At 48.5% G+C, this 16,983-nt stretch overlaps 4 protein-coding genes across 4 annotated transcripts; 1 reads left to right on the forward strand and 3 right to left on the reverse strand.

Moving 5' to 3' along the window:
- Positions 1-10: 10 nt before the first annotated feature.
- V8C40DRAFT_252223 (amino acid permease/ SLC12A domain-containing protein) lies at positions 11-2,373 on the reverse strand. Its single transcript, XM_083217346.1, has 3 exons — positions 1,569-2,373; positions 804-1,517; positions 11-744 (listed from the first exon to the last, which is right to left on the reverse strand). Exons 1-3 carry the CDS (start codon positions 1,852-1,854, stop codon positions 62-64), a joined length of 1,683 nt encoding a protein of 560 aa, XP_083070035.1. The 5' UTR covers positions 1,855-2,373; the 3' UTR covers positions 11-61.
- A 2,921-nt stretch (positions 2,374-5,294) lies between these two features.
- Positions 5,295-7,595, reverse strand: V8C40DRAFT_252225 (hemolysin III family protein). Its single transcript, XM_083217347.1, has 3 exons — positions 6,263-7,595; positions 5,967-6,197; positions 5,295-5,908 (listed from the first exon to the last, which is right to left on the reverse strand). Exons 1-3 carry the CDS (start codon positions 6,848-6,850, stop codon positions 5,747-5,749), a joined length of 981 nt encoding a protein of 326 aa, XP_083070036.1. The 5' UTR covers positions 6,851-7,595; the 3' UTR covers positions 5,295-5,746.
- Positions 7,596-7,899: 304 nt separating this feature from the next.
- V8C40DRAFT_252226 (natch and ankyrin domain protein) lies at positions 7,900-12,432 on the forward strand. The gene has a single exon (XM_083217348.1). It carries the CDS (start codon positions 8,125-8,127, stop codon positions 12,139-12,141), a length of 4,017 nt encoding a protein of 1,338 aa, XP_083070037.1. The 5' UTR covers positions 7,900-8,124; the 3' UTR covers positions 12,142-12,432.
- On the reverse strand, positions 12,376-16,334 carry V8C40DRAFT_67473 (ankyrin repeat-containing domain protein). The gene is made up of 3 exons (XM_083223292.1): positions 15,741-16,334; positions 14,892-15,666; positions 12,376-14,839 (listed from the first exon to the last, which is right to left on the reverse strand). The coding sequence occupies exons 1-3, from the start codon at positions 16,048-16,050 to the stop codon at positions 12,484-12,486; spliced, it is 3,441 nt and encodes a 1,146-aa protein (XP_083070038.1). The 5' UTR covers positions 16,051-16,334; the 3' UTR covers positions 12,376-12,483.
- Positions 16,335-16,983: the final 649 nt, after the last annotated feature.

Consider the following 16,983-nt stretch of genomic DNA (forward strand, 5'->3'; position numbering starts at 1 on the left):
AATTCTTATCATCACACTCGTCCATTAATTACTACTATTCATATATCCATTAGATATCATTTTACAGAGACGACCAAATCTTTCTCCACAGCGGCACCTTATTCGTCTGCTCCTCCTCCTCATACCCTCCTCCTCCGACCTCAATGCCGCTCTTATCAAGATCGTTCCTCCGTCCACTATCCAAATCAATATCCCAGCTCCTCTTGAAAGGGTCTTCCCCTCTCCAATACAGCTTGCACACCACATATATAACGCCAAAGAGTGGCAGCAGAATATACGCATCGACAAATTTACCTGCAGTAAACGGAGATAGCGTTGTCCATCCCTGTACCAGCGCGAGGAAAACGTTGAAAAAGACTCCAAAGTAGGGGCTGTAAGGGTAAAACATGCTCTTGAACGGCAAATCGCTTACTCGGCGCTGTTGCGTCGTCCAAGCACGGCGGAAGCGAATGTGGATGAAGCTGATGCTTCCCCAGACCAGGAATGTGCTGACTCCAGCAAGATTGATGATGTAGCTGTAAGCCTTTGATGCTCCAGTTGAGACATTCATCATGGAGATGGCACCGACGGCGTTGGTAAGGACAATAGCCCGCACAGGAACGCCTCGCTTGTTGACCCAGCCGAGGATCTTGGGTGCCTTTCCAGACTGCGCCATGTATAAGATGGTACGAGAACCAATATAGATGGATGAGTTGACGGCAGAGAGACAGGTGATGAGGATAAAAGCATTGATGAGATGGACGCCTGATAAAATGCTGGTTAGTAAATTTGCAAATGCTAATCAAGATCATTCTTCAACAAACCTCCGTTCCAACCGGCATTCTGGATGGCTATCGTCATTGGACTTTGCAGCGCCTTGGCCCCTCCGTTGATCAGCTCGTCAGAATCAGCTGGGCAAGTGAGGCCAAAGAAAAAGGCAGATCCCATGTAGACAAAAATGATGCGGAAGAATACTTGACGGATAGCGCGCGGTACTGCAACACCCGGATTTCTCGTCTCTGTGGCAGCAACGGCAACAGACTCTACTCCAGCGTAAAAGGTAGAGCAAAAGACAAACACAGTGGCAACTCCTCGGAAGCCATGGCCGTTGAAGGCTCCAGGATGATGCCAGTATCGAAATCCAGGGGCCCCATCCTGGCCAATGAGTCCGCCAGACGCATATACAATGGAAAAGATGAAGTAGGCTGTTAGACCAAGGATCTTTATAAGCGCCAAGATGTACTCTGCTTCTCCAAAAGCCGTGATGCCTCCAATGATCTGAAAGGCCAAGAATACAGTCCACAGAATAAGGAACCAGCCCCAGAGAGGAACCCCAGGCGCCCAGAAGTTGAGAATGCTGCAGATGACGTTGTATTCGCTGGCTAAGACGGTTGCCCAGATGATGAAATAGTTCCAACCAACGGCCACGGAGAAGGACTTGTCGACCATGCGCTCAGCTAACGAGACAAAGGCGCCACCACCTGGGTACAGAGTGGTGATTTCGCCCAGAGACTGCATGACTGAGAAAGCAATGATACCTGGAAAGTTTTAGTTGTGGAAGAGCTGGGCCCTGATATCAATAAGCATACCGATTACACCAAATCCAATAATCAGAGATGCAGGCCCGCCGCTGTTCAAAGCGCCTCCTGAGCCAACTAGCAAACCGGGACCAATGATACCGGCGAGTGCCATCATGGACAGATGGCGATTCTTCAAACCGCGCTTGACACCTGAATCTGGGTCGATCAAGCCATGATCACCGTTGTCCACGCTGCGCACTCCATACTGCTGCTGATATGCCGGAACGTCTTCGGCAGAGACATCGTCCAGTCGCGGCTCGTCGTCAAACTTGTCAGACCTGTTGTGGCGAAACATGGCGATATTTCAGTTCCCTCGTCTTCTCTTTTTCCCTTCTCTCGAGCAGTCGATGTAGCAATTGTTACAAAGAGAGGAGGAGAGGTACTGGCGGGGGAGGAGAAACGAGCTGTAAATAAACCAGGGCTTCAAAGAGACAAATCCCCAGCACGAGCCCAAAAAATCCAGAAAAGCGGAATAACCATCCAGCCACCGTGATGATGCAAGAATAGAGATTTCATGTAAGACGGCTGAAATCCGAATACTTCTCTTATTTCGAGTCCCTGCGATTTGCGACGCACTAACGCACCTGGGCACAGCGCGAACCGTGATGTTGCGATGGTGGTTTTTTCCTTCTCTGACTCGTTTAACCTGCTAGTTCGCCGTGGTATTTGAGACCCTTGCTGGCGGCATCTAGCTTGCAATCACGTCACTTCACGTTTTTGCCTCCACATGGTGGATGTGGATGGAGAAAGCGTTTGCGGTGTGCGAGTGTGAGACATGCGAGGCTGGGTGGAAGAATGAAAACTTGTGTGTGCTACGTATGCGAGATCGCTCCATGTGATCAATATTCCAATCTGTATAAACTCCCAGCTGATTTACTAAATTCGCCTAATTCTTTTTCTTCTTCTCATTCATTCGAGAATATTGCTCGCGAGCTGCGTTGCTGTCCAAGGCATCCATTCATAATCCCGGTCCTTGATATTGAGCTAAAAATGGCGCCGATCACGACATCGCCCTTGGACCCATAGTGGAGAGCCTTTCAATAGCCAAAGCGGCACAAGGCTGTCAAATGGTCAGAATATGGCCCAGTGACATTCAACATTATGTACGAGTGTGCGATGATGAGAAAACGAAGATACGTTGGGCACTTGGCTATTCATGAAGCAGTACCCGTGATAGAGTAGAGAAGAATTCGACTTGGTTCAATGCTGCAGAGATTTGAATCTGTGCTGACCTGGGACCCAGCACGGGACGGAATACACCATACAATCAGGAATTGCTTCAAGAACAAACTAAAATATTGTATCATACTAGCAATTTTCCTCTCATCTTCTAATTTCTTACTCCTTGAGCTCTTCTTATGGCACAATTATATAGTTAATAGCCTCAAGGTATGCATTTCTTGGGCTCAACCAACCAACCCGCAGCTTAGAGTCTACATGCAATTTATCCATCTACGCATAAATACGTCGAGTTATCTCTAGAATTAGCGCTGCTAGAGTGATATTTGATGAATGGATGTATGGTAATTATCAAAGGTCTCGCGTAGAAGTCTATGCCTACGTAAATGAACGCCTCTGGTACAGTAAATAGACATAGACACGCTCGCTAGACTTTAAAGCCAGGTCAGATAGCCTACACACACATAAATGCGCGTACTGGTACATCCTAGCAACTTTATGATGCACCGAGGGCCCGATCGGATCGCCGGGGAACAGCAAATCTCATGAAACAAGTTGGACCTGTATGCTACGAGAGAAATTCCTGCTCCATTCTCAGTACGACTACACTGATACTATGAGACATGGTTCTTTCAAGATTACTCATCATCAGAGAGCTGTTGCTATACGTGTGTATTATCAGCTAAGTGCTAGAATATGTGAGTTATTCCATTCGTTATGATACCCTCATTATCCATTGAGCTGGTTTATTGTGTCTCTTATGGAGAGCCAACTGTCGCGTGGTTCAGTAAACTCTTTCTCTCCCAAAGGTGATGGTCTGAAACTCCCTGTGAGGAGCCAGTTCTTGTCTGTATGTAAAGAGGTGGCGCGTCAGTTCGAAGAGTAACAATTGATCTCACCACAACTAACTCACATCCCTTTGCACCCAATGAAGACAAGACAAATCGCAATACCCTTCAAAGTCTATTTAGCAATCGCGTCAAGTGCAGCAAACGGGTTAACGCGAAGTCGGACTCCAGCGTGTACGGATAAAGCCGACCGAAGTACGTGCATATCCACGCAGGAATACCATAAAGAGCTACTTTCGATTTAAGAATAAGGATATGATGAGACGCAGAGCTCTGATACTCTCAGTAGTGGCCAGGAACAACATTTCCACTGAGTATTCGGCCTACCTGAATCGCTCTCAATAACGGCCTTGATCGGATGGTGGATAGGCAAAGAGTAGGAAACGTTCGCATCATAGTGAGCCACTTATACGTATAGGTAGGTAAATGTTCGGCAGGAAAAAATTCCATTGTCTTAGAATCTCGTTTTTATATAAACAACAGTTTGGGCCGAGGCATATAACATCTCAATACTTGCTATACTTGATAGGAAGCAAAACCATACTTGCTCTAAACACGTTACGTACTATATTACGCATTACCTGTCTTATATATGAGTTGTATGATGTCATCGATGTAGTCTTTTGTTTGCCGAATAGTCTTCGTAGACAATACTCCTCTTGCACGGGAACACTACATACTTCGCGACTCCGTACATTAGACCGCCTTATTACATTACTAAAACAAGGTAATTGTAGCCTTCAGTAAATTTTAGAGTCTATGTAAACTTCTCAGTAAGGGGAAGTTCCGATTGGTCTATTAAAGACATTGTGATTCTGCCGGAAACACCCAATTGTAGATTCACTCCGAATAGCAGCCATCCTCGACCACCCATCAAACCCAACAAGCTATTAAACCGAAGTCTTTCACTGCAAATAATTTTGCACTACTCATTGCAAACATGAGGTCCAGCGTCCTTATGCTTGCCGTCGCTGCCCTGCCTTGCGCTACAGAAATGCCTGTCACACGGGAAATCTCTCATAGACATCACCCGGCCTTGCTGTGTGGCTTTTCACGGAGAATTGGGTCAAAGCCGCATAGACTACGATGACCTTGTTGGCAGTGCATTCGGCGAACCTACCGATTGTTGCGGGGAAAAAAAAAAGGCGCTGCTAAGTCGGATTGCGACCTATGGGGATGATTTGGGTGATGGTCGATTCAACTGCGCAATGGTCAACCAGCCTTTGGGCACCAGCTTTCTGTTTTTTATGTTAATTCATCGGCTGGTGCTAAATTTACAATAAAGAAATCACAATTAGCAAAGGTTAGATGCAAGATGGACAATATGGCTTTATTCACAGGTTATGCGACTGCTGGGGCATCATAGGTGGTCTCAAGAGGGAGAAAATGTTGAACAGGTACTAAAAGTCGATTCGTTGACATGACAGTTGTTGAGATAGATGATAGATTTTTAGCAATCTACCTGTATTCATGAAGATATTAGGTGAACATACAACCTGGTCCTGTTCCATTAGTGACATGAGTTGAATCTTTACGGCTAGATGATAGGGAATAACTCAAAACCTTGCTTCGTAATTAGCAGGTCAAATCACACTAGATATATCGAGAAGTTGCTTTGTAAAACCTCACCCATTTTTATTGCATCAGTATCGAGACTTGATTGGGACTACTAGACAGAAGAGTCTAGGCCCTTAGCAATGTTGCTTTAGTACTCAGGTAGATGTGTTATGACGTATTACTTGACTGCTGTCATCATCCTAAATAAGATTCTCTCTTCTTCCCTTACAAAATAAGCTTAAATGCCTTGTTCAGATCCGCTATAATGATTCTATTCTGATCCTAGCTAGTATTCATGTTTTATTTGGCTGATAATTACTCCATAAACTTGGTATCTTTCCCTCGCTGAAGAGCGCCATTCGCTATGTAACCCAGGGTATTCCAACTGACTAACATTCCTTATCATGACGTTTATGCCGTCAGATACAAAGATCAAAGAGCTGCTAGCTCTACAACTGCTATCTAGTCTAATATATAGGTAAGTACTATGAGTCACTCGTGAAGTTCTTTCATACTCTATGCAACTAGCTCCATAGCAACGATATAATTCTACGACTCGAGACGAAGCCTCGGCTGATAACGACATCTTCTTTGATGCATGATTTAGTGAGCCGAGCATGTTCGATTCTTGATGTTGTAGTCAAAGGCAGTAAGTATTCCAACCAACTGCGACACCGTGGCAAAGACCACTAGGATGTGGAAAAGTTGATGGGAAGAGCCGTAGATGTCGAATTTACCAGGATACCGGCTCTCGGGAAACTTGGTCTGTAGAATCAGGGCATTCAGAAACAACCTCCATCACGTGCGAACTCTGGGGACTTACGACATAAATCAAGGCCCCAAGCAGAAGGCATCCTGCTTCGGCCAGATAATAGGGCAGTCCAGACTGCTTCATCATTTGCGCCCAGCCGAACATGACGATTCCATGTATCAAGGGCGCAAAGCCGGATAGGCCTGTCCCTACAAACGCCAGTGCTCGGAAAACGCGGTACTCTTTCCCCTTGAACTTGGGATTTAACATGATGAAGATGGTAATCGATCCGAGAACCCCAATCTGCCGACAAAAGTCAGTGTTGAATACGAAATTAAAGAATAAAAAATAGTATGGAGATTACTCACCATAGACCAGTAAATCTTGCGTTGTAAAGGTTCGCACCAAAACACCATGTAAATTCCCGATACAAAGTCACCCAGCGTCAGGATAACTATGCCAACCAGATCAAATCGTAGCCAAAATTGTTCAACCTCGTGGGAGTGGTTCATAAGGGTGTGATATGTCGCTGACAGTCCCATGCAGACAACACCGGTCAAGAGGAAGAAGGCGAAGATGAAGAAATCGGCGCCAGTCATGTTATGGTGGTTGCTTGCAAGATACTGTAGAATATACCACTCGCCGAGAAGAAAAGCGACTGCTGGTATTAGGTGAGAAAATATGTTGACCGTCTCGTTGTGGATAAACGACCAGCTGCGTAATGAAACCTGAGCCGAGCCCGAGATTGGGCGATAGCCATGACGGATGAACTCATTATCCTGATGCCAATGTGGTAGCTCTTCAAACGAAAGAAGAACAGTGCGAGGCTTTCCGGCCCTGGAAGTGCTGCTCAGAAGCCGTGGGCTGAGGGACATGGAATCGATCTTGGAGTCTCGGTGCGCCACTGGGACCTGCGGCATCGGGGACGAAAGGCGAAGACGGGGAGCAGATGTCATTGCTGTCGCGCGTCGCGGCTGAATAGGTATACGTTGAATGGAAAATGAAGAAGAAGGGACTTTACTCTGCGTCGGTATCTTTTCTTGTCGCTCTTAGGCGCCAGCCTCGCTCACACTGCAAAGGCTGGAATGTGCATGGAAGAGAGAAAAGCCCAAATTTCATTGTTTGCTTTGTCTCAAACCCTGCAAGACCAATGAACCTGCGACACGGGCTGAGTGACTGACAGAATCCTCTGATGCCCTTGGACCAACCACGTCGCAGAGCCAACCGCCCACTTAGCAAGATGATGTGCAACGTTGATTTGCCATACAAACCTGTTGTCGGCTCAATACATGCTCCGTACAGAGTACTTGGCACAGAAAAAAAGCAAATACGCCCTCACTGGCGTCGGTCTGCGCTGTGCTATTATACTATTATAGGAAGCCAGCCCGCTCAGCTGATGGGGGACGGAAATCCTTCTTATGCCGTTGACTTACGGATACACCCAACCACATACTGCCCGCCTGTCACGGATATGCAACACGAGGCCACTCCACCTCGTGCTTGAAGCATTCTCTCTACCAAATGAGAAATGATGAGCTCCAGTGTCGTGAGGCTCTGTTGACCCCTGGTTTACAGCAAGTGTTCGCCCAATGGTAAAAATGCCTCACCCTAGAGATTGCGCGTTGTGCCTGTAAAAATCGGTTGTCAGACCAATGAAAGACAGTGCTGTCAACGGCATAGACGGCTGCGGCATCGGTAAACGTAAATACCAAGGTAATTGCCATGGTGTTCAGTTGACAACTGAGGGAGGGGGGGTGTCAAGCTGACAACTTGTGGGCGGAAACTTACCGACAACCTATTAGGCGCTTATAATGCCTGTCAAGTACCCGAGCGGGGGATCTACTTGAGGATACATGGCCATTTCCACAGGGGTTCCGGGGCTGAAGCTGCCTACATGCCTGTACTAAGGTATTATTGGTATAGCAGCACTGGAGTTGAGGTCAAGGTACAGGATGGAGGTGATCCTCGCGTGTTCGCTGATGCACACTCCTTGTCTTACACATTTGGTTGTTTGACCGATGGATTCCTTTCCACGCCTTGCTTTTCTCGCCCACATCAACCCGAACAATGTTCTACAAAATCGATTTCGTTGTCCCTTACAAACCTTAGACAATAGACTGTCCAGAACAACTTCCTACTTCTAAGACAACGGATTGGCACTGAACTACTACGAGTTCCACTTCCACTTACATTTTGTCGCTGTGGAGCTGTGCGCTTTACCTGCCCGAGGATGGCGTCCCGTGAGGACTACTTAGTTGGGTGGGTTTGCGCATTGCCGGTAGAGGTTGCGGCTGCCAAAGCGACGCTTGATCACATTCATGATAACCTGCCTTCATCACCTGAACACAACTTGGACGACAGCAACAACTACATTTTAGGCAATCTTCAAGGGCACAATGTCGTGATTGCGTATCCAAGTTCTGGCGTCTATGGCCAAGTGTCGGTGGCGAGCGTGGCCACGCAGTTGCTCGCCAGCTTCAAATCTATCCGGTTCACTCTGATGGTTGGCATTGCAGGAGGAGTCCCAGAAACCAAGGAAGATATTCGTCTCGGCGATGTCGTTGTAAGCAAATCAACGGCTGACTGGCCGGGTGTCATCCAATGCCAATACGACGTAAACGGGGAGCAAGTCGATGATCAAAATCAGTTGGTTCTCGGCAGGACATCAGATCAGCCGACACCATTACTTCTCACAGCTATGGGAAAGGCTGAGACAGCCGCCATCTTTGATGAAAGTCACATGTCCAAGTACATCTCCGAGATTGTGCAGAAAGACCCCGTCGCCTTTGCTCATCCAGGTCCAGGGCAGGACGTCCTCTTTGAGCCGGATTATCATCACACAGCCATTGAGCCCGAAGAAGATGGATGTGAACATTGCAATCCGGATAGGATCCGGCCACGGCAGCCACGGGAGACACAGGACCCCATAGTTCACTATGGATTGATTGCCTCTGGTAATTCTCTGATACGCCACGGAGCGACTCGGGACCAGCTGGCACAGAAGCAAGGCGCTCTCTGTTTGGAGACGGAGGTGAACGGTCTGAAGGATGCTGCCAAGTACTTGGTCATTCGAGGAATCTGTGACTATGCAGATTCTCACAGTTCCAAGCTCTGGCATGCCTACGCCGCTGCCGCAGCAGCAGCATATGCAAAAGAGATCCTTTCTTTCATACCCACGTTTGTCAAGGCGACAACTCTGGCAACAAACACATATGCTGAGGCCGCGCCGGTTCTTGATGCTTTGCTGCTCACCCGGCCTGAAGTTGACCGTAAATCCCTTATTGCTCTGAAAGGGCGCAGAGTTGATGGCACCTGCGAGTGGCTCATACAGCACCCCAGCTATCAGGGGTGGCTAGCAGACGCCAATCAACCACTTCTCTGGATCTCAGGTGGCCCTGGAAAAGGGAAAACCATGCTGTCAATCTATATCACCGAAGTGCTACAGCCAATTGTTGACGTCGGTGAAAATGTTCTCCTTTATTATTTCTGTAGCAACCGTGATAAGAACCGGAACACCGCACTTACCATCATGAGAGGCATCATACATCAATGGATCAGCCGCCATCCACACTTGGCGCAACACGTCAGGAGTTCCTTCGAGGGCACTGAAACAACTAAATATACAGTCTCCAGCTTCGTCTCCTTGTGGAGGGTGTTTCTTACTCTCCTTCAGCAGAGCGGGTCCTCTCAGGTAGTCTGTGTGCTGGATGGTTTGGACGAATGCGAAAAGGAATCGCTCGGGCAGCTTCTCGATGCCATTGGAACCTACCTATCGAAGTCTGAGGAAAAGGAGAGGCCACGACTGAAGCTCATTCTTCTCTCACGACCACAACCAGCCATTTTGGAGAGATCGCTTGGCCAATATGAACAGATCAGACTGGACGCTTCCGGTACAGAGATTTCGCGCGATATAGAGACATACATCTTCGCCAAAGTTGCCGAACTGGCATACGACCAAAACCTCTCGGAAGAACAGATTGCCCAAGTTCAAAAGGCATTGTTGGCTGGCGCTGATGGTACCTTTTTGTGGGTTGGATTCGTTGCCAATGAGCTTCAGGGCAGGAGTTGGGACAAAATGAATGAGATTCTCCACCGTGTTCCTAAAGGCCTTGGTGGAGTCTACCAGAGGCTTCTCCAGCAGATCGAAGATAAGGATGCGCTGGTCCCCATCCTTCAATGGGTTGTTCTCGCTGCCCGGCCCCTTACACTGGATGAGTTGACGGCGGCCACCGGGATTAAGGGATCTGGGAACTTTTCGGCAACCGACGTGATCAGGAATCGGCTCAGACTCTGCGGGCTAATGGTGAAAATCCAAGGGAATGTTGTCAATCTGGTCCACGAGTCGGCGAAGGAGTTTTTCCAGAGTAATCAAGTCAACATCAAAGGGATCAGTAGGTTCCGCATGAACCACGACACTCATAGGAGTCTTATGCGAACCTGCCTAGAACACGTTGAACGTGGTTATGGAAGCCCCGGAAATATGAAAGAGAGATCTGCCAAATATCCTCTCTTGAATTATGCTAGCCAGTATTGGCCGGTGCATTTCCAGCACGCCATGAATGTGATTGATGCGTCGTCTGAGTTCTCGCGTCCGTTCTTCCAGGTTGAGTCTCCAATCCGGGACGATTGGTGGAAATTCTACTGGGAGCAGGAGAAGAATGGCAGAAACCCGCCCAAGTTCACGCTCTTGCATCTCGCTGCGTACCTTGGCAATGTACCTTGGGCTAAGCTGTTGATCAAAGAGAGTTCTCGTGCCATTTCACGAAAGGACAATTACGGCCGGACGCCACTTTCCTGGGCCGTCAACAGAGGCCACAAAGACATGGTCGAATTGCTGCTCGACCATGGTGCTCGTATCAATGTCAAAGATCGGAGCGATTTGACAGCACTCCATGTAGCTGTCACTGGACAGCACAAGGAGATTGTGTCTGTGCTGATCGACCGAGGTGCTCGTCTCGAGAGTAAATCCGAACATGGCGACACACCCTTGATTCGAGCCATTCAAGCGAACTCGAGGGAAATCATCCAGATTTTACTTGAACGTGGAGCGCGCGTGAACAAATTGCCAACTCCTCCAGGAGTTGCATCCTTGAGATCACCTACAGATCCAATGGAGGAGCGGGTAAAGGAGCTATTGACGCTTCAAGAACCAATTTTCCTGGCAAGATACAACAGGGCATCGCGAAATGTTGGCATGGTCATGAAAGCTCTAGGCCTTTCCTTCCGCTTCCCCATAATTCTTCGATTGATGACACTATATCTGAAGTTTATAGCGTTTGACCGCTGGGAGCATATGTCTGTACTGCAGGAGCTCGTTGACGAGAATAGAACGGACGAACTGCGAGAATGGGCCGAACAGTATCGCGAGTTCTTCGTCCAATTGGTTGTTGCTAGGAATCCTAGAAGATTGACGGCCATGACCGACTTGCCGACGCAGATATTTCGGGCGGTCGCTCCTGGAGATCTTCACGCATTGCTGGCAATCGCAGTTCTCGTCGGCTCGGAGACTAAACTCGCAGCCAATCGACAAGGATGGAGAGAAGGGGATTTCATCACAGCGAGGGCATTCTCACATTGGGCCGCCGTTGCCTATGACAGAGACGCTGAAGAGTACTTGCACTATGGTGTTCGCGAGTTCTTGAACGATTTCGATGCTTGCATTCAAAGTGGAAACCGAGAAGATAACGTGCATCGTTCGGCGTTACTCTTGACCTGCCAGTTTGGCATGCTCGATAACAAAGAGCCGAAACCGATCGATTACTTTGCTAGGGTCATTGCAGAATTCTACGAAGGGTACATTGGTAGTAGCCATGAAGTTGATCTGTTCAGTGACCTGAACCAGGCATGCGCCAATGAGCTCATGATCATCAGCCAAACCCAAGACTCTCACAGGCTATCTCTCTTCTTGACGAGTATTGTACAATTTGCCCAGCGTTCTCAAGACAAGGGACTGGACCGCTTTCTTAACATACCCTCAGCATCATGCTTGATTCTCTGCCAAGAGAATGCCGCTGCTCACCGGTGGTTGATTGGCGAGGCAATCCCAGAGGCTTTTAGTGCATTGATATCACAACAACCGGCCGGAGCGCTTCAGAAGAGGGCGTGCAAAGCTCTTGTGGAGTGTCTGATCATTGCGAAGCAGTATGGGTTGGCACTGCCTGCGGCGGAACTGAAGCAAAGAGTGAAGCAGCACCTGCACGAGTTGCCAGGAGTTGAAAATATGATAAAGGGGATTATTGGTTTATGAAGTAATGCTGCGCAGCTTTCGTGGCAGAGGAGCGGAGTGAGAGCTAAGTAATGAAGAGTAGCTGGGTCTACATTTGGAATCGTTTTGAGTATTATTGGGCAGATTGATACGGCTCTTGAGCGTCTTTTTCCGTTAATGATATCTATCGCTTAACTTTTGTCAATTACATGTAATTACATATACCCACCATACAGTGCTGGCAGCCCTAATCATACCTACCTTTAATATGTAGATGTAGTCAGATAAAATTCCACTCATTATAATTGGTGTTATTATAAGGTAGCTAGAGATACATATATTCTACAACCAATATCTTCAATTCCCGCCTCTAAGGGATGACTCCTATCCTATTAGCCGTTTCCAAAAGCCCGTTGCCCGCGACCGGACTGTCCTCGATTTGCGCTTATTGTCATTTGTCTGCGGTGTAGGCGCCGGCGATTCCACCGGCGTACTTGAAGCCGAATGCTCTGGGACAGATGGCGTTGACGAAACCGGGACAGATGAGGACGGTTGTTCTGGCTCAGTAGGGAAAGTAGGCCGCCACGACATTGGCGTGAATGACTCGACTTCCGGTGCGAATGAGACTGTTCGATCTGGAATAGAGAACTGACCCTTGGGTCTAAGTGCGCGTCGGATCTGGCGCTCCAACTCGGGGTCAGTATCTTGTCTTTGGTATCCAGCTCGGTGAAGCCGTTGTAAAACATCTTTATCTGAGATAAATTCTTCCCAGGTTTTGCGTCCTTGAGGGAGGATGTTAGGATCGGCACCGCTATTGAGAAGTAGATCCATGATGGGAAGCATGCGCTTCTTGGCAGCGTAGTAGAGTGCAGTCCTTCTCCCAGAATTCATGTTATTAACATCATGACCCTCTCTGATGAAGAGTCTGATCATAGGAACGCTGCCTATGACAACAGCTTGTCGTAACATTGTGGCCGCCCTGCAACAGCGTGACTTGCTAAAAGCCAAGTTACTGGTTGCTTTGTAGGAATGGCTTGTTGGCCCAAGATCCAGCCATTCTTCGGCAGTGAGGCCGCTCTCATCGAAGAGGGCACGAGGCTCTGTAATGAGAGAGCTATCCATCATAACATTGATAGTAGCCAGATCTCGATTATGAACGGCCAGATGAAGAACGGACCAGCCATGATTATCCTGCTGAGAAGCAGTGGATCTCACGCGGTCGTCTTCTAAGAGGAACTGGACAACCTCAGAATGCCCCATGAATGCGGCGTGATGCAGTGCAGTCCAACCGTGACATGTTGACTTCAGCGGGTCGGCTCCATTTTCAAGAAGCATTTTCACAATAGAAACAACTCCTCCGTTTGCGGCGCAGTGCAATGGTGACGTGCCATAGGAGCTGACGGCGTTGGCATTGGCCCCCCGATCCAGCAACAAGGCCACGATTTCCGGATGACCCTCCTCTGCTGCCCAATGTATAGCAGACCAACCATCGCGATCGCGATAGTTTGGATCCCCACCATGTTCGAGGAGCAATTTTACGGTGTCGACGTCACCAGAAGCTGCCGCTTCTTCCAGTGGCACACCCAGCGAATCTTGGGTCCTAGATATACCACCATCTCGGTCCAGAAGCCTCGAAGCAATGCTAGATCTGCGCAGACCAGCTGCCCAAGCCAGCGCAGACCTTCCATCGGTACTTGTTGAATTGGCATCGGCACCTACGCGGAGCAACTGGAAGATGGTTTCTTCTTGCCCAGCAACCACACCCCAGAGGAACGGAGAAAATCCATATTTGTCAGTGACGCGAATATCAGCACCGAAGTTGATCAAGATCTGTAGATGGTAGGCACTGCCCAACCCTGCCTCGTAATGAAGCACTGTTTGACCGCTGTCATCTGTTAGATTTATGAAGGCTTTACCGCCTGCCTTCAGGAGCAGAAGCATCATATGAAAATCAGGAGACTGTCCCAAGTAAGCATAATGCAGCGCGGTCCTGCCGCTATTGTCTCTGCTGCTCAAATCAGCTCCTTCGGAGATCAACGACTCAACCAAGCCCGAGTTGCTGGCCTGTACTGCGTGGTGAAGCTTCGTCATGCCCGACTCGTCTTTGTCCTCCAGGTCGAGTCCTGATACCGATGCCCTGACATCTTCTTCACGGGGGTCCCCAGTGACATCTGCAACTTCAGAGTTGTCATGCTGGAAGTCTAGGTCTTCATCATCCAGTAAACTGTACATGGATCTGCGAACGTTTGCAACCCCCTGCCCATCATTTTCTGATCCTTCGTCGCTTTTGATGCTTTTGGCATCATCATCGCTAGGTAGTTTTTGCAATGTAAGCAAAGCAATCTCCTTTATATGAGCAGCGACGTGTAACTGGAGAGCATCACTTGAGAAGACAGCACTGGATTCGGCCTTTTCCGGGGGTTGAAAGTCGTCGCCAAATGGGCACTCCAGCAACTTGTTAAGGGCTGGTCTTTGTGCTGCGCTGCTGAGCATCCCGGCAAGTTCTTCAGGCACGTCATGCTCTTCGATTGAATGCTTCTGATAGTCGAGCTCCTGATCAAATGTTTTGGGAGGGTGAGAAGGGGCCCTGCACTCCCATGTATGTCCGTGAGCGTTCTGCATGTGGCCGATCCACGCTTTCGATGATTCGAACGTTAAAGGGCCGGTTTTTTGATGACCTGCCTCTAAACAGTGTGGGAAAACACAAATAAAAGGCTCCAGATCACCAATGACATGATTGCTAGAGTAGGTTAGCTATTGTATTATCACGAGAATAGCCATCGGCTGCTTACTTCCACATCATTGACTTGTTGGAGTTCTTGAACTCAATAATGACGCCGCAGTACGGGCACTCCGGTGTTGAGGGTAATGGAGGAAACGACAATTTGTTGTTCACCAGAACAGATTTAGCCCGAGGAACCTCAGTTACGGACTTGGCTAATAAAGCTCCAACAGCGGTTTGCCGAGCAGTCGTTGCAGTCGTCACCGGTACCACTGGCGGACCACCTTGTCCCGATGTTCTGTTGGTTGTCGCAGGCTTTGGTAACGCACTCGGAGCAAAACGTACAGCCGGAGCACTCTCCTTGATTTTGGGCAATTGAACTTCAGGCGGTTTAGTCTGAGGATTCTGAACAGTCAAGTCGATGCGCCTTCGGTGAGATCGCTGATAATACAGTCGTCGAAGTCGGAGCGCATTGGCTTCCATCATTGCCAAGCGAAGAGATTCAGGCGCCATAGGAAACCGGAATTCAATGTAGCACTTTGTGTAGTGGCGTAATTCCTCTATCTTTTCGTTCGCCTCTTTATCGTCTGTATATCTTTCAATTTTCAGAGCCCGATTGGTCTTTGCGGACTTTCGTATGGCATTGGATAGGCGAAACAGGCGTGACACTGTCCCGCCAATTGTGTCTGTGATTTTTGAAAAGTTCTCTTCGGCTTGATCCACGTCGCTGTCTGAGTCGCTTGCGTCGTCGTCATCCCTCCTCGTGAGTTTCGAATCGCTGTATTCTGATATGCGTTGTCTTTTCCTGCTGGAAGTTTGTGGTGGTGGTTCGTTGATCGGCTTCACTGGTGTCGCGGTTCCCATTAGCATAGAATCCTTGATGATCAGCCCGATTGAACTTGGTGCGCCGAGCACTTACGGGATGCCAAAGTATCGCAGATGACGTCCAGGAGCTGATGTATGATGTCTACAACTGTGGGACTGAATCGGAGTCTGTAGTCCAACGAAACATTGAGCGGTCCATAGACGTCCATGTTTGATGTCCAGAGTGTAAAGCGCGCCAGCTGGTCGTCCATGACAGTAGGATCTGGCACAATATCTGGCAGAACCATGTATTTACGGAAGAGAGAGTTGCATTGCGCTGCGTGTTCTGCGATAGTCGGGCGCAGGCCCTCTTGGAGAAAGACATCTTCTACAAGATCATCTTCCATGCGATCCAGACTTCTCATGGCGAAAGAGTGCGATACATGCGGTCGGCGAGTCCTCGTGATTGCGCCAAAGATGAGAATGCGGGAAACTGATGCCGGTCTTTACGCAGAAAGAGGCTGCTAAATGTCGTGGGCAACTAGATGGCGATTAAAAACGTCGTATGAATCTCTCAAGGTGTTAGAGAATGTGATGATGGATGTGTGTTGTATTGTATTGTATTGTCAATGCCAAATCGTGCCCAACCTCAGCTAATGTATGCCGTACAGTAGCGGCACAAAGGGTACATATTACCGCCGCGACAATCTGACAAAGGGCATGGACGTAATTCAGCAGCGGCTACGGAGTAGACCAGTGACATTTAGCGACTGATATCCATGCCAATTGGCTTGCGACTCTCGTTTAATCTTCCGCTGCTCTCTCAGTCCGACGTCTTTGTCTAGGTAGAAACACTTGCCCCGCTGAGCATTGGCATCAATCTTGACCCCAAGATCCTTTTTGCGGGTGTTTCAGAGGAAAGGTCAAAGCACGAAACATGTAGAGCCCTTGTTCGTGTGTCAAGTCGCTTACGAACAGACAGAGGCTTTACTATTTAGCGTCGTGAAGGATCATCAATGCGTGGTACTAGAAATGTAGCTTGCGCCGAGCAAGGGGGTTTATCCGTGTGACAAGTGCAAAATGATAAAAAGTACAGTACATTCATGTTTTCCATTCTATGATATTTTGGGGTCTGAAGAGCCATTCAAGGATGGATACTATGGGCCACGCTTTCGTGATTTGCGTTAACACGGAAAACCAAAATCAAAGGGGGCGTGAATGCAACAAGTGCAACAAGGCTCCCAGCCCACTTACCCAGGTTGGTAGGCATACGCGAGACTCTGCATGAGTGTAGTCGTATGATAGAGAAGGCGCGCGATAGTTCGGTTGGTCCCGCGGTCCGGCTTGTTCACAAGTCG

Source organism: Trichoderma camerunense, assembly GCF_050948025.1.
Source record: "Trichoderma camerunense strain CBS 138272 chromosome Unknown V8C40scaffold_16, whole genome shotgun sequence".
In the NCBI taxonomy this organism is placed as follows: Eukaryota; Fungi; Ascomycota; class Sordariomycetes; order Hypocreales; family Hypocreaceae; genus Trichoderma; species Trichoderma camerunense.